This window comes from Schistocerca nitens, chromosome 7 (assembly GCF_023898315.1).
Source record: "Schistocerca nitens isolate TAMUIC-IGC-003100 chromosome 7, iqSchNite1.1, whole genome shotgun sequence".
Lineage (NCBI taxonomy): Eukaryota > Metazoa > Arthropoda > Insecta > Orthoptera > Acrididae > Schistocerca > Schistocerca nitens.
Window position 1 is genome coordinate 155,035,148 of NC_064620.1, and position 26,823 is coordinate 155,061,970.

At 37.8% G+C, this 26,823-nt stretch overlaps 1 protein-coding gene across 1 annotated transcript in view; it reads right to left on the minus strand.

The window, feature by feature from the left end:
* Positions 1 to 26,823, minus strand: part of LOC126194826 (ATP-binding cassette sub-family F member 1) — a 114,757-nt gene that overhangs the window by 14,285 nt on the left and 73,649 nt on the right. The window contains exons 5-7 of the mRNA XM_049933155.1: positions 21,918 to 22,150; positions 16,750 to 16,987; positions 10,330 to 10,501 (exon numbers count right to left, since the gene is read on the minus strand). Of these exons, the coding sequence (XP_049789112.1) occupies positions 10,330 to 10,501; positions 16,750 to 16,987; positions 21,918 to 22,150 (643 nt within the window). The remainder of the gene's footprint in view (positions 1 to 10,329; positions 10,502 to 16,749; positions 16,988 to 21,917; positions 22,151 to 26,823) is intronic.

Consider the following 26,823-nt stretch of genomic DNA (forward strand, 5'->3'; position numbering starts at 1 on the left):
CAAACCAATCACTGTATAGTTCTTTTTGTCTGTCTAGCAGAATGCAGGCAGGCGTTATTGGCTCTGAGTACTATGGGACTTAACATCTGAGGTCATCAGTACCCCAGGTGTTATTGTGGAGTGCATCACTACATGCAGTCTTCCTGGTTATTATTGTTGGACTGCATCTGCAAGACATCTTAGCTGTTGACAAATGTCGGCAGTGACAGTTTCACCTCTAGAAATCAATGTGTAGTACACTACACCATCGCTGTTCCACCAGATGCATAGCTCTGTCCTTCGTGGACGCATGCAGGTCTTTGAACAAGGGGTTGCTGCTTTATTTGGGCTCAATCATTCCTTTCTTTTCTTTATGTTGGCATAAGATACCATTCCTCATCGCCAGTAATGATAAAGGCTGAGATGCACATATGGCCACTAGTTGATTTTTGTGATTTTCACTTAGAGCAATCAAAAACCATACACCTGATTTTTGAATCTTCCCCATTGCATGCAAATGTTGCACAATGATGGAATGATCATGGTTCATCACATCTGCCTGTTCTCGAGTACAATGACATGGATTATTGTGGATTAATGTACATAAACGCTGTTAATCAACCCACAAAGTTCTTCATGAAGTCACTAATGTCAAAACAATCCTCCTTAAAAAAGATAAAACCATTTTCTTACCATGCCCTGTCCAATGTCATTATCCTCATACATGGCACAAATGCCTCTGCTGCTGTCACTCCTCTATTGAACTAAACAGAAGAATATATTGGAAATATTCCAATTTCTCCACTTGACACTGCATTTTCCAGCATCCACAGCTTCACTCACTATCTCCAAATGACAATATGTAAACTCAAATAGCAACAGTGAACTACAAATGAAAAATTACAATCGATAAACAGACTCATAGCAACCGGAATAACAACATGCAAAATAAGAAAGCTTCGAACTTATGCACCAACCTAATAATTTCGTATAGGCCTACAGAATTCACACGTACTTCTAAAAATGACTATCTGTGATTCTAAACTTAACAACAGACTCAGCATTGCTGAGTGCAATGGGAAATACTGTGAATTTAGTAACCACCTTTGTTTGTTTGTCCCATAGTCAAAGGCAAATGTGAACCTTTACAGAGCATTGCCAAAATATATTTTCCACTTCCTAATATAGTTCTTGTCAAGATACAGTAAAGGACTGCTCCAACAGCATGGATGTGCTGGCTCAACAGCACAATATGACAAACATGCCTGACACTCCAACTCCAATTCTCACAATATTACCCTCCCCCCTGTGGCACAACTCTATCACAGCAGTAGTCTAACTCTTGTCTGTGATCAAATAAGGACTGTATCAGCTTACTGAGACAACATTCAGTTTTAATTGGCAGGGAGAATGCAGTAGAATCTGAAGAATATGGTCATGTTATACTCCAGGTGTCTTCAACCATTAACCCAAAAGAGTAAATGAATAAGAGAATCTCTTTCTTCACCAGAGAAAAGCAGTTAAATTTCAAAAATTGAAATCCTGTTCTTGTCATGAGTCGGTACCTTCTGTATCTCTATGGGCTGCAATGCAGTGCAACACCCAATCACAGATTGCACCCCAGTTGGCTGAATATTCATTAAAGTGACAAACTGGGCATATGAGAAGTGCGTTGGGTCTGTTCTAGCGTTAAAAGTCTGTTCTACCAGCCAATTTGAGTGTGGTTTTACGACATTTTGCCAGACTCATTTAGTCAATTCCCAGGCCTGGGATGGACCATATACGTACAACCTAAAACATGTAGCTTTCAAAACAAATTTGTTGCATTTTAGAATTGCTAGTCAACATTAGAAAAATAAATGATATAAAATATTGAAATACATCTATAAATATGTTCATCTACAAAATTTACTGTTTATGTCTGGCATTTCCATTTTGAAAAGTTTTTTGCAATGACATTTATTGCTGGTTATTTTTGAAGAAGTTGTACAGGATTTTCTCTGTTTATCTGATATTTTTCTATTTTATATGTTATAATTTTCATTGTCATCCTAAGATTAGTGATATGCAAATATCTTCTAGATCTACTTCCCAACTTTTTGATCACTATATTGGGAGAATGTTGAATATAAATGTCAAATCATTAACTAACAAGAGGTGGTATCAATAATCTTATTAAAAATATGCACTTTGTATAATAATGGAAACATGATTAATTTTTAAGTATCAAACTAATCTACCTTGAAGAGAATAATAGGCAGATAACAACAGACCTTTGAGGTACCTGGTGTCAAATTTAATTCTTGGGACTAAGACACAATTTCAAACTCACTGAATCATTTACATAACAAAATGGCAATTTTAACAATGTAGGAAAAGATAAAATTGCTGCTTACCATAAAGAAGACACGTTAAGTTGCAGACAGGCACAACTGAAAGACACTTACTTAGGGTTTTCGGCCGCAGCCTTCATCATAAAAAGAGAAACACAAACACACACACACACACACACACACACACACACACACACACACACACACTCGTGACCACCATCTCTAGCAGCTCAGGCCAGAATGAATTTGGCATTGTCATTCTGGCCTGAGCTGCCCAAGTTGGCAGTCGTGTGTGTGAGGTATGCTTGCTTGTGTGTATGAATGGTGCGCGTTTCTTCGTTTCTCTTTTGTTGATGAAGGCTGTGCCAAAGCTTTGCGCAAGGTCTTTTAGTTCTGCCTGTCTGCAACTTGTCTTCTTTATGGTAAGTAGCAATCTATTTTTTCCTACACTGCTGATATTCCAATGAGCAGTTTCCATTGCTTGGAGATAGCAATTTTATAATATTTCCCCTTCTTGGGCAAATTTCTACAGAGACTGTACAAAAAGGATTAACTATTAGAAACATTTACGCATACTGGTGCCATTCCTGTAGAATTCCGACTAGAGGAAAATGCAAAATGTAATTTTTACACAATTTTTAGATCATTTAAAAAAGTGTTCAACTGATTTTGTAATCCACTTTGCTATTGAGGCTGAAACACAGATAACAGCGCTTCAAAGCAGATATGAAACATCAATCAAATCAGTGATTGGAAGCCTGCACTCCTGCACAAAAAAGGCGAGTCAGCAGTTTAACATCATCCAATCAAAACATTAAAGCCAGTGCTGTCTGGAATGCAAAAGGTGCTCTCTTTACTCATTACCTAGCAAAGCATAAACAATAACTGGGAACACTACACCAGTCTGAGACCAACTGCTTGACCAAATACACAAGAATAGGCCTGTATCGTAAAGGGGGTAAAAGGGGGATTTGGAGTAAGGAATACAAGATCACTTCAAAAAAATTCCGGAGCTTCATCCACAAAACTTTTCAACACTTACCTTTTACTGATTGTGCATGGTCTCCTTCGAAATACTCTCCACCGCAACTGACATGTTGCTCACAATGCAGTTTCCACTTCTGGAAGCAGTCTTGGTATGCCTCTTGCTGGATTACATAAAGTAATGTCTGTGAATTGTCTTTTACCTTGTCTATCCTTTAACCAGGTTTTCAATCTTGGAAATAAAAAAAAAGGTCCACAGGGGCCACATCAGGAGAGTATGGAGGCACCACAGTGATTTCATTTTTTGTGCAATAGTCACACACCAACAGTGTTGAATGTGCCGGTGCATTATCGTGATGCGAGACCCATGAATTGTCTTGCTACATTTCAGTTCGTTTTCTTCTCTCATATTCTCTTGTAGGCATTGCAACATGTCCCGATTATCAATTTGTCCCTGTGGCACAAATTTGTGAAGAACTAATCCTTCAAAGTCAAAGAAAACTATCAGCATGGCTTTGACATTTGATCTGACCTGATGATCTTTTTTTAGCTCTTTGAAAACCTTCCCCGACCCACTGTGAATACTGAACCTTGGTCTCAACATCATAACCATAGACCCACATCTCATCACCAGTTATGATTCTCTTAAGGGGAGTTGGAATGCCCTATCTCGCCAATGTTAAATTTGCTAACTTTGTGTACCTTTTTCTTTGGAACTATTATCTTCAGAACTTTGAAATTCTGGCAGAGGTTTTCAGCATATATTGTGAGCCCACTGAACTAGAACCAATGTTTTCTTTTTGTTGGTATAGTATTTATGAATTTTTTACCATTAAGCCATTTTTTATTGGAAAAAGTATAACATAAACTTCCCTAGTTCAGAGAATAAGCCAGTTCTTGTCATGATTCTAGTTCAGTGGCCTCTTTGAACTGTTTTGCAGCATTTCTGAAAATTTGAATGTTGTTGGTTGAGTGGTTTATGAGATAAAGGTACATGTAACACTAAAAATGTCAAATGCCAGAAAATGCGATTAAAGTAATTTATTATGAAAATTCACAAATACCTTTTATTCTATTATCAAAAGTGTCCAGCAGAGTAATCAGGGTCATCTTCTAGTTCTTCTTCTTCACCTAGAAGCTTTCTTCTCCTTGCTGCCCTTGCTTTTTTTGTATTAAATTCAGCTGCATACTGAGCCTTCCTTACTCGCACGCTGTCCAGAAGCTGAAGACCTCTGATGGTGTTGATACCAGGAGCAATGCCGAGCCTTGCCATGACCTTTAGCCTACCCATATGACCATCATTGAATGAAATAACAGCATCACTGACTCCCCATTTCAATGTTTTTATCCCAACAAATACATTCTTAGGTACACGAGTCCAAATGAGGTTGTTGAACGACTCGTTTTGATTCTGGGTACAACCATGAAGACATTTTCGCAGAAGATCAGGATGCCCCAAGTCTCTATATATTGGTTTAATTACTTCCATAACAGCCAATGGAATATAATTTTTATGGTGATAAGGATCCCCAGTAGCTTGAGATTTTCTATAATTGCACCATGACTGAGGACCATCTGGACAAGCAAAATGTTGAGGATTATCATCAGTTGATGATCGATGTAAATATGTGGCCCATACAGCTTGTCTCATTTCCTGCAAATTATTTGCATTATTTCTTATTGCCATACCATAGTATTGTTGTAATTCATTTATAATTTTATCTGACAGGCGACCTCTAATGGTTTTACCATCTGACAAAATTTTGTCCTTCAGATTCTGTTTCAGTTTCCTTAGACGAGTGCCCATTCGTTTCTGAACATGACCGACACATTCTAGTTTAGTTATTGTCTTATTGACATATGGCATGGATTCTGTAACACTTTTGTATGCCTTGGAGTCCCCATCTCCAAGGAATTTTGTGTAAAATACTCCCCGTTCTTTTTCTGATCTGCTAAACATTTTCACAGCAGCGGCAGCCTCCATGCCTCCACTCGTACCTTCATAATTCTTGCTACATATGTGAGCTGCTTCTTTCTTACCAGATGCACAATGGTAACAATGTTTAGTGAGCACTTCATAGTCCAAAACTTTACCGCTGTCCACACTAGTAACAGTAGCAACAGCATTTTTGGATGTGTGACCCCTTTTCTGCCAGGTTCCATCAAAAGCAACAGGGATATCTGGGTTTCCTTCATTTATATATTTTGCTTCACTGGCAGCAGCTTTCATTGATAAATCTGCTACAGACTGAACAGCATCTCCTATCACTTCAGTGTAATTGTCAATTTTAGCAGGTGGAGGTGGAAGATTCATTATGGCACAAAATGTTTGAGCAGCAGTATGTCCTTTACCAATTGCTCTCATTGCATACATTAGCCTGATATTACTCTCAAACAAATTGCTACTGCATGTTTTAGAGCTCCAAAAACAGGTCTCATTTTCACAACTGGCACAAACTATAGCAATTTTGCAGGAAAGTCCTATAGAGTTTGTTATGTTCATATCAAAAGAACCTCCACAAAGATTACAACACAAACATTTCTTCATAAACTCAGTAAAAACAGGAAAGTCGACTAAAACATATTGTTCATTAGAAGCTTCATCTGTAATTTCACTTGCACAGTTTGATAACTTCTTTTTTGATGCACTGGTGGGCGTGTCTCCTTCACACATCTCAGCTGTACAAACGTCAGAACTTTCACCAGCATCAACAGGTGCTGAAGCAGAATCACTTGAACAAACGTTATTTGTAAATCTATTACCGCGAAACTTTCGCTTTTTAAATAATGATGCACTCCTAGGCATCGTAGAAACTACGCACTCACCACTGAAAGTCAAAACAAGACAGATAACAAACTCCAAATGAGCGACAAACTAAACTCGAGGCTCAAAACAAACACTCACAGATCAAAAACTGAACAATAAACACAGCTAGTCGTAAAAACAATGGTACCTATGGAAGGATCAAAGATTCTACAACTGAAGAGTGAAATCCACAGCCTTCTATATGTAATGTTTTCGGAAATGCGAAGATTTAAATGTGTACAAATCACAAGATGGGTAACTTTGCTGGGCGCACATGTAATTTTGAAAAATTAAATAAAAATACTTCCAATTGGAATTTCTTAACAAATTTTGCACCATTTTAAGCAGAAAATTTCAAATTAAGTTATAAGGTTAAAAACTGAAAATGTGAATTTTTTCCATTTTCCGGCATTCCAACTCCCCTTAAGGAACATCTCATTCTCATTTGTGCATTCCAACAGTTCTTCACAGATTGTGAGGCACAGGTCTTTCTGGTCTTGAATCATGAGCCATGGGATGAATTGGGCCAGCATCATGATGCGTTCCAAGATGCTGTGTCATGATTTCACAAGATTCAACTGAAATGTTATCTTCTTCTGCAATATCTCTGGCAGTCAGTCTTCAATTGGCATGCACAATTTCATTGATGTTCCTGACATGAGAATCGTCAATAGATGTCGAAGGGCATCCTGAACAAGGGTCATCTTTAACTTCTGTCAGCTCATTTTTAAACCATGTGAACAATTCGTAACACTGAGTGAGGCTTAAGAACTTATCACTGTAGGCTTCCTGCATCGTTTGGTGTGTCTCTGTAAAGGCTTTGAGTTTCACGCAAAATTTAATGCAGACACATTGCTCCTCTGATTCTGCCATCTCAAAATTCACAACTGTGTGGCAACATTCTACTCAATACAGCAGTGAACAATAGCTAACAAACATACAACAATGAAACTTCTGGCAGTTGCACATTAAACACAGGTGTGTGCAGAGATGCCAGCAGCATTTCACTCTAGCACACCATTGGCAGGAAATGATGGGTGTTCCAGAATTTTCTGAACAGACCTCTTATTAGGTTATCCACATTCTTCAGCAGATTTCTTACTCTGAATTCCATTCACTTACATATCAAAAGCAGTGATTTGAGTTAGAAGGCAGTGTCCAACACAAAGGGAAGTTAATATCATTTTTGGTTGTTAGAGTGACGAAGGATGTACACCACAGTCGGGCAGTTGGATTAACTAATTAGAGCTTATTCCAATACACTGTAATAATACCTGTGCTGTTTAGTCCCAAAACTGCAAAAATCACCTTCGCTGGAACCATTGGAATTTCACATCTATTTTCAAGTCTTTTAACAACAGTAATCCTTCTGAATCTGAATGGAGGAGTGTTATGGTCTGTTGAAAATTTGAGAATAAAGGAGACTAAATGCAGAAAGACCAGTTTTTAAGTGGCCGTGATCCATTCAAAACCAACCGTGATAAAAAGTGCTTGATGCCATGGTTATTGCTCTTATTTATTGTAAAACGGTTCTCTGCTGTTCCCCTCTCCATTTATTATATACTCCCCCCCCCCCAAAAAAAAGGGGTGCTCCATTTTGATTTGTGCCACACACAACTTTCCTTTGTCTTTGCCATGGTGGGCTTCCTGGTTCACATATTTATCCCGTTCCCTTGCTGCCTCTCCCTTTGAACAGTCACCCATCAATACTCCTCCCAACCACATCAACTACCCTGCTCCTCTCCTTGTTTCTTTCACCTACACATTCCGTCAGATAACCCCTCACCCCACTCACACTGCAGCATAGAGACACTGTTGCCTTGAATGTGTTTTTGTTGCTTAACTAAAAGTGTGTTTATGTGCCTATCAGCTGCAAAGTGTTTCAACTCAATGGTGTGTTTTTATGTTTCTTCCTTCCATCAATTGAGATGCTGAGAATCGTAAGGGCCTAAAGCACACTAACAGTGATTTTGAGATTGTAGCATGTGTGTAAGCTTCCGACATCTGTTGATCTTATGGTGAACCAGTTTTATCTATACCTGTAGGCCTACATTGTTTATATCAACATTCACAAAAGGCTGCCTCGCCGTTTCCTTGGATATTCATTTCCATATGGGCACAAAGCATGATTTTGTTGTTATGCGATGCTCGATTGTCCTGTAGTGTCTACACAATGTACTAAGTAGTAGACTTCATAATTGGATGTATATTGACAGTTTTATCTGATTCTCAAGCCGAAGAATGTGTTTCATGAAAATGATGACAACGAAGATCAAATCAAAGACTTTGTCACTCTGTGATGGTCTTCTTCACAGATTTCTGGACCTGCGTTATCTGTTGGGGAATTGTAGGACTCCACCTGAGAGGTCAGAGGTACACTACACAAAGGAAGCAGCAACCCTGATAGAGTACTTGTGGAGAGAACATGAGGGTTTCTTAGACTAGGCAGTAGGCTGAGATTCTCTGGTGGACATTCACCAGATGACTCACAGAGTGTGAGATCAGAATGTGTTCAGAGTGCAGACACTTTGAATGTCAAAATTTTATCAGTAAATGATCAAAGCATCCATAACAAAGTACCCAAATCTATTGCCCTTCAGGAAACATCTTGTGCTCAAATTATTCTTGAGACAAAGAGCTGGCTGAAAACTGAAGTAGAAAGCTCCGATAAATTTAAATCACATCATAATCCTCACCCACACCACAACCAGCTGCTTGAAATCCACTGCTGAGTAAATACCACCTCTAGACATTTTCAAGTATATAATTTTTGGCAATATGCATCATCCACCTTTCATTGGGTTGTGCCTTTGTCTTCTTATCCTGCTGAACTCGGGAAATAACTTCCTTGAGCCATATATAGGGACAGGAAAATTTCACAAGAATGCTAGCACAAAAAATAATCGGAAATTAAAAGGTTTCAGCGAAATAACACTAAATCACCGATTTTTATGAAATATTGAGAAATTTGTCATTTTCACACATAAATAGGTTATAAATCTAAGGACAACCATTTAATAATATTCATAACTGATAGTTACTGAACACCAAAATTGCAATTTGCCTCCCCCCCCCCCCCACACCACACCACACCACCACACACACTGTATTTTTTGATTCACAGTCAAAAGTTATTCAAGACCTGAAAGTAAGAGTTTCCTAGTTGCTTTCGTCTTGTAATAATGAGCTTCCAATATTGGGTTTTGTTCATTTCACACACATTCGTTGGAAACTCATCCAAACAGAAGGCCACTGTTTCTCCTATACTTAAGCTATTATTTAAAATTTTGCACAGGTTCATTTCTAGGATAGGTGCACACACACTAAAATACGGAAAAACTGAAGCTCATGGAGTGGGAGGCCCTTGATCACTTGAGATAGAATGACTTTCCCTTCCCCCCACCATTTGACTCCTTGAAACATCAATTACAATTTAATTTTAATCAGGGTATACATTGTACTAATAAGTGTTGAACCAATGCCTTGGTTCTGAAGGACTGTTAGTACACAGCTGAGGGGCAAAGTTAACAACTCACTGACTACGAGAGGTGTTGAGATGTCAACAGACATTTAAACAAGTAGTCAGGTTCCTTGCAGTAATTTTGTTCAAGACTTGCAAGTGGCCCACTGAACAGTGTGCACATCTAAATCCAGACTAGTACTCTGATTAAAACCCACTGTATTTACTATACAGTTGATGATAGTTCAGCAAGCATTTTGTACATTACGGAGATGAGACTAATTTTCTTTTAATTTTTCCTGTCTTCTTTTCAGTAGACTAGTTACAGCAATTTTCACATTTTGGGATAAAGTCTTTCTCTGAAGATGTTCTGTAAATAATTTTGCAGGGAGGGCCCTTTGTATTACCTTGCAGCCAACTTAATTCCTTTCTGCTGAAACACCATTTTCTGGTAACCTTGCTTCATACCTCAAATGTCTCCTTCTGTTGTTTTTACTTTGTGACACACACACACACACACACACACACACACACACACACACACACACAATACTTTGGAGAAATACAAGTTCAAATACACACACACAGTACTTTGGAGAAATAAAAGTACAAGTGATGAGATACCAATTTCACTATAGGATCAAGTGTACAGTATGCCCAAATGATGACAGTCAGAGGTGAGAGTAATGTGCAAGGCTCTGTACAAGATGATATGATGCTACAAGATTATAAAATGCCTGTCAATTTTATTTTCATTTCATACTCACTGTGCAAGCCAAGAATTGGTGGTTGCAAAGGTGGTGGATCAGGAAAGGAGAATTTCACAATGTAATCACGTGGCCTTTGTAATAGTTCTGTTGGTCCCTGTTCATCCTCCTTCTGAATCTTTGAACGGTTTTTCTCTTGTTTTCGAGTTAGTACTTCCTTCTGCTTCTTTTCCTGAGAGTAACAAAACATTCATGTGTAAGTAACTTATATCTGACAATGAGAAGAATAGTTGTCTGGTAGTTTACATAGTCATCCTTTGGATTTAATAAACTTTTATATTTAATAAAGAAATTTTCACTTTTTTGTACCACCGTATCCTTCTCTAAGTAATTACAAACTGATCTAAAAACAAAGATAATGTAACTTACCAAACGAAAGTGTTGGTATGTTGATAGAGACACTAACACACACACACACACACACACACACACACACACACACACATATAAAGTTCAAGCTTTCGCAACCCACGGTTGCTTCATGAGGAAAGAGGGAAGGAGAGGTAGATGAAAGGATGTGGGTTTTAAGGGAGAGGGTAAGGAGTCATTCTAATCCCGGGAGCGGAAAGACTTACCTTAGGGGGAAAAAGGGACAGGTACACACACACACACACACACACACACACACACACACACACACACACACACATCCGCACATATACAGACACAAGCAGTCATATGTAAAGGCAAAGAGTCTGGGCAGAGATGTCAGTCGAGGTGGAAGTACAGAGGCAAAGATGATGTTGAATGACAGGTGAGGTATGAGCAGCGGCAACTTGAAATTAGCGGAGGTTGAGGCGTGGTGGGTAATGGGAAGAGAGGATATATTGAAGGGCAAGTTCCCCTGACCAAGGTCAGGTTAAGACGGCCCAGAGTCTCGGCATGATAATTTCTGAAACTGCACGACTTGACGGGTGTTTGAGGAGTGCTGTAGTGAGTGTCTTTGACACATGGCGAAACCAAGGTGAAACCACATCCACACATCGTGGGGTTGGGTGGCTGCCCCTCATTGCAGATGTCTGACATTGTAGGCTGGACGGACTGGTAAAACAGACAGGCAGCGAACAGTGGCAGAATTAAATTCCAACTTTAATGCTGGGCAGAGTACAAGTGTGTGTGTGTGTGTGTGTGTGTGTGTGTGTGTGTGTGTGTGTGTGTGTGTATGCTCTGGGGAACTTTCACATGGGCATCCATGGGTCCAGTAGAGCTCATGCAAGGCACCATGACAATCAAGGAGTATCTTACACTGGTTGCAGACCACCTAAATCCCTTCATGATGACCATGTTTCCCAACAGCCATGGCATATACAATAGCAATCACTATATTAATTATTGTTCACACTACATATATAAATAATTTATCCTATATAAGTCTGTTGTACAGTGTTGTAATTAAAATCCTAAAACTACCTAAAACACCACTATTCAAGAATTCTCTTAACTGTAGAATGGTTTGTTTATTAACCATTTATCCATTTTACTGTTAAAATTACAGAAAGGTGTATCGACTGCAGAATGTGGCAATTTATTAAGAAATTTCCAACAGTTCACTTCATGAGATTTGCCTCTTTTTGTCAGCCTATGCCTAGGACTGTCAATATACTTCTTGTTTCTAGTGTCATGACAGAGTATGTACTATCTGGTGTCAAACTCTGCTATGTTGTTTTCACCTATATCAATGACTCACTGATATAAAGATTTATCACTGTCATTATTTTGGTCTTAACAAATAAAGAGTGGCAGTGTTCCATTGGACACACCTTATGCAGTATTCATAGCAACTTTTAGTGCATCAGTAATACATCGTCACTGATGTGAGTGACCCCATAACAACAGCCCATAAGATATGAGAGACAGAAATTATCTCACTAGATCACATAATATCCATAGGAGATAGGACATCCTCGATATTCTTCTGCCGACGTGATTAATATGGGGCTGCAAGTTTATTCTGAAATCAATGAATGTTCAAAGCAGTTTTACAGATCTTGCTTCTATGTCATTAGCTGGTCCCAGCTGCAGGTGCTGAGTCTTCTCTAGATTGCAAGTAGTTTATTAGATGAGAACCTGTTTAGTGTTAAGGAGAGAATGTCCTGTGATTTCTGGCTTAATTTCAACATATCTTTATCTGTAGTCATTAAAGTTGTGTCGTCTGCATAGCAGATAACTGAGTAAAACCCAAGATATTGTGGCAAATCTTTAAATGCAACAATGAAGAGGAATGGTCCAAGGACAGAGCCTTGAGACACACCATATGTGAATTCCAAACTGACACTAATTAACTCCTGTTATGATAGTGAATATTATTTATTCCATAATATTGTAGTTTGACTAATAAGACGCCATAGGGGATACATCAAACGCCTTACTCCAATCGCATAGCTCAATAGAGATTATATTCTTATTTTCAAATGCAGTTAATGTCTGATTAATAACTTCAAAGACTGCAGAAGTGGTATTTCTTCCTTGTCAAAAACAATGCTTTTTACTACAAAGGACATTGTTTTCCAGAGTAGTTACTAAACTGTATGTGAAAAATAGCTTCAAATATTTTGGAAAAGATTGTGACAATAGACACTGGCCTATAGTTCTCAGGGAGATGCTTTTCCCTCTTTTTGTATGTAGGTATAACTTTTGAAATTTTGAGCTAATCAGGGAAAACTCCAAATTTTAGGCATTTGTTCACAATAAAAGCAAATGGTTTGCAAATAAATTTATTGTCCTTTCTATTGTGTAGTTAAGATAGTGAGTAGCGTCCACACTTTTCGAGTTAGAAAATTTTGAAACAGTATTTAGTGTAACTATGAGTGTGATGAGAGCCCAATGGAATTCATGTCCTCTACAAAGCTGATCAGTAAGAACATCAATTACTAATGTGTGACTGGTTAATTTTAGATCTTGATTCATTTACCATAGTACTAAAGTATTTACTGAGATCTTCTGGTTCAAGCAGAACATCTTTCATTTGGGTAGAAGTGCATATCCCAGTCAGCCCATTTGTTTGAAGCTCCTTTCATGTAATTTTCATATCCAACTGGAGTGGCAAGTTTAAGTTTGGCTTTATGATGCTTTTTACATTTCAGGTAAATGTCGCACAGATCTGTCTCACATTTTCAATTACTATTACATATGTTTTACAGTGAAAGCATTTTTCCCTGATACCAGCAAGGTCATCAGTGTGCCATTTAAGCTTTTTACCTTTTCTATATTGTTTAGAACTGTTTCTTTTCTGTGGTGAGCAGGAGTATTATAAATCAATATATGTCTTAAAGAAATTATTAAAGAGTGTTTCAACATTTGAATTATCTGAATCTTACTCATAAACAAAGTCCCTGTTTGCATTTCTAAGGCAGTCTGGGAATAACTTTATATATTCCTCTTTCTGATCTCTAACCCTTGTCATGCTTGGCTTCTTATTTGCAGTCACATAATCTTTATCTGACGGTGTACAGTGCGGTATGTGAGGAGTAGTAGATCATTATCTGCAAAAAATTCATCTGCTATGCTAATAGCATAGAGGTCTCTTGAGAAATTAACTATAATATTGTCCAAACAGGCATTCCCATGTGTTGGGCTATTGTTAGTACAGCATAAATTTAATGATCTGATTACATATAAATTTGGTTTTGAGTTGGGCGCATCTGAGCCAGACAACTCTACTTTGAAAGCACCACAGGCTGCAACATTTGTTTAAAATTTTAAGATTTTTCTCATCACTTGTTCAAATTTCTCAATAAATGAATTAACATCACCATCTGGAGATCTATACAGATTGACAATTATTGTATTCTACTTGGCCAGTCTTATGAAACTAAATTCTCCATTTAATTCAGAGGAACTTACATCTATTTTAGAAAATTTTATGTGTTGTCTGATAAATATTGCAATCCCCATTTTTTCTCCCATTTCTGCACATTACAGCTACCAGAATGTACTCGTTACATATGGAAACATCTACTTGATTTTCTGTAAGCCAATGTTCTCAGACACACAATACATCACATTTTTCATCTTACAAAAATGTTCAGCCTCTAATAATTTATTTCCAATACTGCAAATGTTGACCTGTATGAGGGTAAGTAATTTGCATTTGTTTTGTTTTCTCTCTAAGTGATTAGGAAACTGTTTTTTTACATGAAGTATTTGAACTCTGATGACTCTGGAACTAAACTTCTACAATTTTATCTGGAAGAAACGCTGGATTCTCTTTGACTGTATGATTTGTTGAACTCATTCTTTTATTTGTTCTGAATCTTTTCTCAGTTACTCTGTCAACCTGTTCGCACAGAAAAAGTTTCCCTTTGTAATTTAATATAGCGCGTGTTTGATCTGCAAAGATTGATCAATATTGCCTATATCTAAAACATTACAATTATTATACTGTGAACAAATCTGTACGATTTGGGTGTTTTATGTATGTCTCTGTCGACACATGAACTTTAACTTAAGTTGTATCTTTGGGGTGTTTTAACAACAACTGAATGTTTTGATTTGTTATGTTCCAAGAACATCTTTATACCTGTACAATGTGTGTCTGCTTAATTACATGCTAACTGTTCAAGCCACTTAAACAAACAGCACGGTCAGTGTCTTGTAACGTTATTTTCTTTTGGCTAATATTTTCTAGGACAGCACCCTTTTTTTGCCCCTGGTTTCATGATTCCAGTAACTGTGATGTCGCTGTTTACGTCATTTAATACACTAGTTAATTTCCTGTCATGACTGTGCACCAAAAATAGCATATTGCATTTATTACCTCATAGATTTTTGTTTGAATTGCTGCTGTGGTCGTTGTTAATACTGCAGTCAGTGTCTGCGCTGCTTTTGTGACAACGTGCTTGTCTTGGCCTTTTGTTGCTGGTGTTACGCACATTATTCTTGTTTGAGTTCTTATTTGAAGCACTAGAATCTGTATCCAGAGTAACAAGTTTGCTATTATTGGCATTGTTAGTCACGCATGAGTCACTAGAACACAGTGCACTGGTTGCGTGTTGATCATCTTCTGTTGTTAGTTTTTTCTTTAGTTCTTTGAATTTTTTCACGAAGTCTTCATATTTGGAATATTTTGCAACCAATTCTTCTTTTAGTGCACTGATATCTTCTTCCTTTGGCACCAAAAGAACTTTGAGATTGCTTACAATTAAGCACTCAGCAGATAGTTTTCCTGTTACTATTTTGTGTTTGTTAAATAGGTATTCATGTTCAGAATGTATTTCCACTAGATCTTCTTTTACTGTATCTACTTCCTTTTCCAGCAGTGTTAGGGAGTTCTACTAAATGTTTGATATATGTAGGGCACTGCCACTGAGCTCCATTGTTTATAAATTTGAGATCTATTTTTGTGCAATTATTATGATACCTAATACTTGCATTCTGTGTAGGTTATAAAATACTTATTACAACCTTTTTGGAGCACATATTACAAATGAGATGATCACATAATAACAAATCATAGTCTTTGTCACAATCTTTACTTGGCGTCATGTTTTTCAGCAAATCCTTAAATGTGATTACATGTTTATGTCCCACCTCATGCAGACAATGCATTAAGCACCACAGCATTTTATCTGTTTTATTTTTACAACATCAGGAATATGCCCTTCTCATATGGTTATTTTAGCCCAGAAGACTTTTAAACCTTACGGTATAAATCTATATACACCTTCTCATTTATATGTACATAGTACTACCACTGAGTAATACACTTCTGTAAGCTATTTGGTTTTCATCAGCTATTACACAATTTCTAGTCAGGTACTATCTGGAGCTGTTGTCTTTTACAGTTTTAATGCTGTAATAGTCACAGGCACACATGTACTTTGTAGTGGCTTAGTATAATTTTTTTAATGCATAACGATATGTTTTGCTCTACCTATCTAGAGGTCTGAAGATCATGACCCCCCCCCCCCCCAAAAAAAAAAAAAAAAAAACCAACAGCAATTACATAAAACTAATACATATAGCAGCTGATGGTGTTATTGCTGCAACACATAAACGCAAAGTTGTTGACATACAGTGCAGGTATAACCACTCCCCCACCATAGGTCACTAGCCCATTGATGGCAATAAGTAAGAGTGTAACACTCAGCATGGAGCTCTAAAGGACACAGTTTTCTTTGAGTCATGGGAAACTGAGCAAAATATTAACTCTCAAAATGACAAAGGATAGAAACTGAAGAATAGGGGCCTCGAAAAGCCCACACACAGAGAGTAAGTAACATGTGATGGCACTAAGACCTGTGTCATGTTAAAAGAGGAGACAGATAGGAGAAGATATTTGTGTATACTTATGAAAGAAAAATTATAGATAGCTATTTTTTTGTAAACATCTGTACAACAATTAAATCACAAAGCTTCCTCAAAGGAAAAAGAAAAAGTAGAAATACAAATAAATCCAAAATAACAGCAATTGATACTTACAGCGGCCTTCTTGGACTGACCGTGAGATTTCATCTCCTTCAATCTCTTTTCTTGTTTCTCATATTCCTTTATCCTCTCTTTCAGCTTCTGAGAATACATTTTTTTGAACATACTGTAATTACCCTTGTAATAATACAGCTTCTGCTGATCTAGATGGATTATCTCATTACAGACATTGTCCAAAAAGCTCTGGTCGTGGGACACTATCAACAAGGTCTTCTTCCATCCTTGCAAATAGCTGCAGACATCAAAAAACAAAATTAGAAAATGGTAGTGGTGGTGGTGGTGGCAGTGACGGTAAGTAAGTGAGTTTGGATGCTCAACAGAGTTCACCAGCATCCAGTTATGTACGCATGCAAAATGTGTAAGTGTACTAAAATATTTAAAATACACAGAATTTTAATTAAAACACACACTTGCAGTCCCTTCAATGAGACCACTACATATTTTTTGACAATATCATCTACACATATATCCATACTCTGTAAACCACTGAAGTGTGTAGCAGAGGGCACTTCCACTCTGTATCACATTATGATTTCTTACCATTCAATTTACATAGGGTGTGTGGGAAGAACGACTACGTAAATGCCTCTGTGCGTGTTGTAATGTGTTTCACTGCCTTTGGTGTCCCTACTGGAGTGACATGCCAGGGGCTGTAGGACACTCCTAGATTCTTCATACTGGTTCTTGAAACTTCTTGAGTAGGGTTTCATAGGATAGCTGACATTCTCTTCAAACATCTGCCACCTCAGGCATGATCTTTCAGGCTAATCTTTGTATCTCCTTGTTGCCCTCAGAAAAGGTGCCCCAATCCAGGGGTCTGAGATATCTACACTTGCTGACTTGAGCAGAGGTGGGATTATTTCTATACATTGGTCAGAGGCCCCAAGACAGCGCAAGGTAGTGCTGAAACTGGATGCTCAAATAAAATAACAGCTGGAAATTTAGACGGCTGAAGGTGTTTTGATTCATCATTTATGCTGAACAGCCGAGGTCCCACTACCAACTGTACAAGGATGGAGCTACAGAGACTTGTTTTAAATGTTTGTATGACAATTACAATCCAAAAAATTTATAGCTTCTAACAAAACAAACTTTTTGATACCATTGTACAGTCAATTTAAACAGATTATTTTGTCTTTTTTTTAACCAATACATTGGCAGATTTAAATGTTTTAATTATTATTATAGACAAATAAAAAGAATTAAATTCACATGCACAAAGATTCCAAGTAGGACAAAAATGACAGGAAGAAAAAATGACAGCAGCGGAAAGAGTTAATACACTCATTAAGGTGATGTGACTAAGGAAGAGAAATGTAAAAAAATACGTTTAAACAAATTTATTGGTTAAACATAATAATCAGTCATTTCAATAACGATTTAAAACAATTTTTTTTAACACACCTAGAGGGTTTCAAACCGACAACCTTCTATATGAGAGGCCCTTACCCTAGACATTTGGTGGTGTACTCAACCTCCTACTACAATAATTTTTTAAAGCTACAGAGCATCCCATGAAATTATAATTTTTTTCATCAATTACTTGCAAATAAGGGCTCAACAGGGTGAATGGCTGCAGGGTGTGATACTTGGGACCTTAACCTGTATAGATGACTACAAAAAGTCGATCCCCCTGCTGTGGACCCCTCTTTGTAAGTGGGATGCTAACAACTGCTTATCTGATATTTCTAGCAAAAAATACTCTCTTATCCTTTATGGATGGATTTATTATTTTAGTAACCATCATTGCTATGATGACATCATGAGCACTAATCCTGTCGGTAAGGTCAGACCAGTTTGTAGCTGCTGGGTCTAAAATATTTCCATTGCATGTGGGCTGTTGAACTAACTGCTCAAGTGTGTTTTCAGAAAACACTGTTTTTAAAAGGCACTTCACAAGGATGCCTGTCTGTACCACCTGCAGTGTAGCTACAGATGTCCCAGTCATTCTTGGTATGGTAAAGTTATCTCCAACTAGTACCGTATGATCTGGATATTTCCACACTACAGAGCTGTAACTTTCATTCAATGATTAGATTTATTTATTTATTTATTACTTGTCATTAGCCAACATTTGTTGAAATAGTTTTGACATTACATTTGATAGTGAATCTAAAATTGGGAAACTATGTACATTCAGATTACATTACATGAGGAAAAAGAGTTATTCTCTACATTATAATTCCTTAACATCATAGTTACTCTCTACTACATTCCAATTCCTTTACATCATAGATACGCTTATCAGCTAACAATTTGTGCAGCTGCTTCTTGAAGGCATCACCTTGTAGGTCTTTCAGTGATGGTGGTAACTTGTTATATAATTTTAATCCTGTTTGCTTAAAGCTACTTTGGACCTAAGACAGCCTAGTAAAGTCTACATCGAGATTGTTTTTATATCTGGTATCATGTGAATGTACATCTGTTCTGGAAGGTAAGGTATGTATTTGTTTTTTTATGGAAAGAAGACACGTTTTTATATACAGAGAAGGTAATGTTAAGATGTTAAGTTCCTTAAAGTGCTTTCGACATGATTCTTGGCTTTTAATACCTGTAACTGCTCTAATTGCTTTCTTCTGCCACATGAACACTGTCTGAGTACCAGATGAGTTGCCCCATAATTTTATTCCGTACTGTAAGTGAGATTCAAAGGAGGCATAATAAGAAGATAAAAGTTGTTTTCTGCTAACTAATGTTTTTAGTTTCCTTAACAAAAGACTACTCTAGATAGTCTGGTACATAACAGTTCCGTGTGGGTGTCCCATGTTAATTTCGGGTCCAGGTGGATTCCTAGAAGTCTTACAGAGTCAGACTCATTTAATTTTTCCTGTGGATTGTGCAAGAAGAAATACATAGTTTCAGTCTTGCTACTGTTGAATATCAGCTTGTTACTGTGGAGCCATATGGCAGACTTTTCAAGCATTACTTTTGTTTGTTTCTTCACTTCCTCCAATTTGTTATCTGAGGTAAACAGGGTTGTGTCGTCAGCATATATTATTGACTTGTGAAGCATGAAAGTAGGCAAGTCATCATGTATACCAGGAAGAGAAAAGGTCCAAGCACTGAGCCTTGTGGCACACCTCTTACAACTGGGAGGGCATTTGATTGCTGGCTATTTAACTACCTAAAACTGTCACAGCGGAATACTGCAACTGGTAAAAACATCTGATAATTAAATTCACCTAGACCTGTCACATGCACCAGATAACTTCAGTCAGACACAATTTCAATCTATTACTGGCACAATATTTATGTCAACTGCAATAAACACTTCGCCTACTGTAGTGTCCAATCTGGCTTTTTCGATATATGTTCCATGCCTCACTAAATATTTCAGAGCTTCCTACTTCGGGTTTCAGCCAGCTCTATCCTCACACTAATAGATGAAACATACGTTCATCACTACTTTCCAGAGACAAAGGAGCAGTCAAAACAATAGTGATCAAAGGGAAAAGTTGAGCAAAGAAAGCATTTTCTCAGATTTTCACTAAGTAGTGCTCATAGACTATCTCCAGGACAAAGCCTTTGTCAGACAATATTACAATCCACTAATGAACAAACTGGAGGAGGATGATGTGTGTAAATATGAACATTTAGTTCAGAAAAAAAGTTTTCTTTTATGATGATAACACACTCGCTCACATCTATGAAGCAAAGTTCATGTAATTTTCTGTCTACAATCAATGTGCTTCTGCATCCACTGTATCTTCTGGCTTTGGCTCCATGGAAATATTTTTGTTTCTAAATCTTCAACAATTGTTGCAAGCAGGAACATTCATATGAAAAATGACAATGAAGCCGAGATAGGGAGATTACTTTATTCAAGGTCTTAAAAAATTTGGAAAACAATTGGGCTTAAACTTAAAAAAGGGGGTCGTGCATCCGTGGCAAATATAGAGATGAAAAAGTGAGCACTGTATGTGAGAAGAATATTAAGACTGTAATATTAATTTGATGGTATTACTCACCGTTTTTGTTCTTGTGGCAGGCACTGCACTGGAAAACATAATGTATGCTTACCAGTATCGCTAAATATCAAGTGAAACAGGCACTTTTACACCGATGGCAACTCCCACATACTTAACAAAATATAAACAAACCAAAGAGTGTGGCTGTTGTTGTCTCCAAAGAGTTTTGTGGAGGCAGAGATTTTCTTTGCTCATGTTTCATTTTGTGTGGCATTTGTAATAAAATATATATATTACATTACACACACACACACACACACACACACACACACACACACACAATCTCTGTCTCTCTCTCTCTCTCTCTCTCTCTCTCTCTCTCTCTCTCTCTCTTCCCCCCCCCCCCCCAATCCTTCCCTTCCTCCTCCTCCCCCCCACCCCCCTTAGCCTATCCATGAGTATACTATCCTGTTTACTGAGCAATGAGAAACATGCCAAACATAACTTCACAACCTGAAATATTGTCTTGAACACTTTGGTGTAGATTTTGTAAATAGCATAAGAAAATTTTGCAATGTAAATAATAATAATAATAATTTTAAAAACAAAGTAATGTAATATATATATTTTATTACGAATGCCACACAAAATGAAAAATGAGCAAAGAAAATTTCTGCCTCCACAAAACTCTTTGGAGAAAACAACAGCCACATTATCTGGTTTGTTTATATTTTGTGAAGTACGGTATGTGGGAGTCACCATTGGTGGAAAAGTGCCTGTTTCACTTGATATTTAATGACACTGGTAAGCAATCATTATGTTTTCCAGTGCAGTGACTGCCACAACAATAAAAACAGTGAGTAATATCATCAAATTAATATTACAATCTTAATATTCTTCCCACATAAAGTGCTCACTTTTTTGTCTCTGTATTTGCCACATATGCACGACCCCCACAATACTCCAAACTAAATTGTATCATCTGATGGTCAATCACCAGGCGATTCGAAACCAGTCATGAATAAATAAAAATTGAAGAAAAAACGGTGATTGATTGCAGTAATTCCTGAAACCTTTAACAAGACAGTTCAGTGTCCCAAATCCAGAATGGATAAAAGTTTTAAAAAATCTATTAAATCTTGTGTTCCCAATCAGTAGAGATTTTACTGTATCTTGTACACTGTAAGGAACTATGTTACATTAATTACAGTGCCACTTTGATACCAGTTCAGCAAAAAAATTCTTATAACTCACTTATCAAGCCAAATCACAGCATTCAAATCAAGGTGATTCGTTGGTTCATCCAACAACAGAAGGGTAGGCTCAATAAAGAGAGCACGTGCAAGAGAGACTCTCATTCGCCAACCTCCTGAAAAATTCTTTGTAGCACGGTCCTGCATTTCTCTTGAGAAACCCAAACCAGCCAGAATACGTCTAGCTCTTGGTTCTGCTGAATCTGCACCTATTGCCTTCAGCTCTTCATACACCTGTAATTCACATTTAAAAAAATTTTCATTTACACACAAGTAATCTTACTGTATTAACTGATAGTGAAAAGTTATTTTCTTCATAACAGATAAGTATGACAGCATATTATATACACTTGGTTCAAAAATTAAGGTACCGACACACACACACACACACACACACACACACACACACCTCATTTCAGAAGCAGTTACCATAATTTTCCTCATAAATACAACAAATCACCACTGAAATCAAAGAGATAAACTGCATCAATCTTCCATGATTGCTCAATGTCAGCACACTTACCATTCCTATTGGTTGCAGAGAACTGTTAAACACCTAAGTTTTTCTTCGAAGGTCTAGAGAGAGATCGCATTATGCCTCGTGCACACTGCATGGTGATAGTGAAATAACTCCCACTTTAATCTCTCGTTAGCAACTAATAAACTTCATGTGCAAGTGGTATTTTCAAGTTACTAAATAGTTAATAGCTTGTATTTCTAACTTTAAAAGATTGTAGGGAATTTTCAGCTATGGCTAATGTCAAGTATGGAGGAGGGGCAACTTGCTTTGTCAAAAACCTCACTATACTGGCAACTGTTGCCCAGGCTTTACACAAAGAGGACGTCAACACGAAAGCACAAGAAATTGTATCTTTACGAAAACAACAAGCAGTAAGTGAAAGTGAGATACCAGGTATGTGCATGTCCTTTCAGAATCTAACCACAGCTGTGCTTTAACCACCTCTAATAATTTGAACTGTTTTGAGGTTAGTGGCAATGAGATGGACTTGATAAAAATGCAGCATTCTGAAACTCCATCTAATCAGAGCTGTGTAGAGAAAATTACACTGAGCCTTATTCAGTGAATATTGAAAGAGTGATAGATAATACTTGTTGCCTTCATCCTATGGCCATAGTTAACTGATTCATTCCAGTTTTCTAGAAAAGAAAGATCAAATCCTAAATAATCTGAAACTTTGTCACAACAGAATAAAAATTGAAACTGGAGATCCAGAAACTGAATCACCACTATCAACATCCAGAAGCAAGACTCCATCCAATCATGCAAGTAATAAATCATGATGTTCTCACAGACATTTCAGAAAAAGAAATCTTAAAAGCAATATCACCTACAAAAGTAATTAATGTGAAAAGAATGAACAAAAAGATTAACTTTTATTCTCTGACTGCAAAGGTCAGTATACAGACTGAGCCAAATGCAATATACTACAACTTAACTATATATGCAAATAAGACAAATAATAGCTTTCAAAGGGGTCAGACCAAAAATAATAATAATGAATGAGAAAATTTTAGGACATTTATTCCATTTACAAAAATATACAGTGTGATAGTAGTTTTAGTTTTAACTATGACAAGAACATTGAGAATAAGGTTAATAAATATCAAGCTACCCGCAGAACAGAATGAATTTTCACTCTGCAGTAGAGTGTGCACGGATATGAAACTTCCCAGCAGATTAAACCTGTGTGCTGGACTGAAATTCAAACTGAGGACCTTTACCTTTGATGGGCAAGTTCTCTACCAACAGAGCTACCCTAGCACCACTCATGACCCGTCCTCACAGCTTTACTTCCATCAGTACCTCATCTTCTACCTTCCAAAATTCACAGAAACTCTCCTGCGAACCTTGCAAGACTAGCACTTCCGGAAGAAAGGATATTGCAGAGATATGGCTTAGCCACAGCCTGGATGATACTTCACAACCAGATGACACACAGGCAGGTGAGCCACCTGCTAAATCATGCCACTAGGTGCTGAAACACTGTTGGTGTTAACTTTCTGCAATGCAGCAGCCTGCTGTAGCAGTAGGCTGGGTACCCACGTGCCATGGCATAGTGCTGTGCTTCTGCAACCACCTAAGTTATAGGAGGTGTACTCCTGTCACAACACAGCTGGCCTATGCGACTAGAAATTCTCCTTGTTGAGCTACAAGTAGCACTTGTTCCTAGACTTCTGACTTCTGTTGATGCTGTGACAGTCTCCATACCAGCCGATTGTCCAATGTGGAGCCGAACAATTTCAACCTCACCAAGCAATGATTTCAGCTAGGTGAAGCTGCTGCAGATGAAGCATGCCACTGTCTCTATGACCACACGCACTGCCACGGTAGAATGTCAATAGAAACTGAGCTTTCCTGACTCCAAACTCCCTGTGGTACTGGCAGAACCCACAGTTCCCGCACATGCGATTCTGGGGCAGAAGCAGCCTTTCTGGCCAGTACTAGTGTCCGAGTTGACTGCTGCTCCACTGTGTACTGCACTGAGATGCGGCACCACCATATGTTGACCCTGAAAGCCACTTGGCAGATAGGGTACTATTACAGAATATTAAGAAAGCTAAATGGGAAGTATGCAAGACAACCTAATTTCAAAACACCTTTAAACACGGTGATTCGAAAAATGTGAGAAATTTGAATGACAATATCAGAACTGCAATACTGGATGCAGTGGTCCATTCAATTTTTTAAAAATCAGTACACTTCAATAAAAGAGGCTTCCTGGTTGCTAGTGGAATTCAGACAGTTCTAAATTAATTGTCAGAAGATGACTTGTATTCCATATATACAGCAAAAATCCTCTGGCTAATTACCTTAAACTTTGCAAAACTCAAACACAAATTTAAAAGATTCATAAAACAACAACAACAACAAAAAAGGATCATTAGCATCCTGTCTGATCACCTTCATCCATTCATATCCATTGTGCATTCTGACAGATTTGGGCAATTCCCGCAGGACAATGAGACACCATAAAAGTCCAGAACTGCTACAGAGCGGCTCCAGGAACACTCTTCTGGGTTTAAATACTTCTGCTGGCCAATAAACTCCCCAGACATGGACGTTGTTGAGCATCTCTGGGATGCCTTGCAATGTGCTGTTCAGAAGAGATCTCCAACCCCTCATACTATTACAGATTTATGGACAGCCGTGCAGAATTCATGGTGTCAGTTCCCTCCAGCACTAGTTCAGACATTAGTCGAGTCCATGCCACATCGTGCTGCAGCACTTCTGCGTGCTCACGGTGGCCCTACATGATATTAGGCAGGTGTACCATTTTCTTTGGCTCTTCAGTGTATATGAGGTATGGTAGTGTGTCAAGAAAATAAGAACCAGATTTTCATCTGTAGGAAATACTTTCAAAAAGATTGAGGAATCATGCTTAAAAGCATTTATGGATAGACTGGATGCTCCAACAGTGGATCTAACTTTCAATATAACAATTGCTGGCTATTCACATCACTTTTGGTCAACCATTTCAATATCCAAAAATGAAAAATATTACACAATGCTGCAGGCTCCTCCTTACCGTAAGGTGACATAAAACAATGATAAGGGAATCTTTTCTTCTTTAATTTGGATACCTTCTCAGTTGGTCATTATAATGGGATAACTGTATGCTTCAACATAGAATACTATTCCATTTAAACCTTGGTTCCATGATAAAAAGCTCTGAAGGAAATTAATAACAAATGTTATTCAAATGCATTTCAGTTGTGGGTATTTTCCCTGCACACCTCATCATACTCTAATCTTGAATTTTCCTTATTGTATTTGTGACAAATTCTCCTATACTCATCTGAATCTTATTTTCTTAGCTTATTTTGACACAGTGTTCAATAACAGGTTTTTATTGAAGATTTGAGAAAAGCCTGTGTATTTCTCCCACCAAATACCAAATTGAGAAACAAAATGATAATGCACCTGCTCATATGTCATTTCTTCTTCTTCTTCTTCTTCTCTCTCTCTCTCTCTCTCTCTCTCTCTATCTCTCTCTTTTTTTTTTTTGCTAAAAAATAATACTGTACTGATGCCCTAGCCTCCATATTCATCAAACCTGACCCTACAATAACAAATGTAACCTATTTTTGACAATATAATGTAACTGGATAGACGCGCGTGCGCGCCCACACACACACACACACACACACACACACACACACACACACACAAAAGAAGGTTATAGTTATGCAAACTTTCAGAGCCAATGGCTCCTTCTTCTGGTGAAAGGGTTGTAGGGGAAGGAAGAGGGGCAAAGGAAAAGGACTGGATAGGTTTAGGAAAAGGGGTACATTTTGGAAATGTCACCCAGAACGGCAGGACAGGGGTGACTTACCGGATGGGATGAGAGGAATATCTGGTAAGTCTCCCAACCTGCAGTTCTGGGTGACTATTACAAAATCTACCCCTTTTACTACACCTCTAGTACTTTTCCTTCACCCCTCTTCTTTCCCCTTCAACTCTTCTGCCCAGGAACAGCCCCTGGCTCTGAATTATTTTGTGTGTTTGTTCTCCTGTTGCCGATTGGTGAGTAGATGCTTTTATCTGTCCTATTACACTAAACTAGGTCCTAAGCAACGTCATTGTTCCCATTAATAAAGAAACTTTACATGTCACCATTTTATAAATGTGGATGAGGTTAACAACACTCGAAACAAGGCCCCAGGAGTAGACAACATTCCATTAGAACTACTGATGGCCTTGGGAGAGCCAGTCCTGACAAAACTCTACCATCTGGTGAGCAAGATGTATGAGACAGGTGAAATACCCTCAGACTTCAAGAAGAATATAATAATTCCAATTCCAAAGAAAGCAAGCGTTGACAGATGTGAAAATTACCGAACTATCAGTTTAATAAGTCATGGCTGCAAAATACTAACGCGAATTC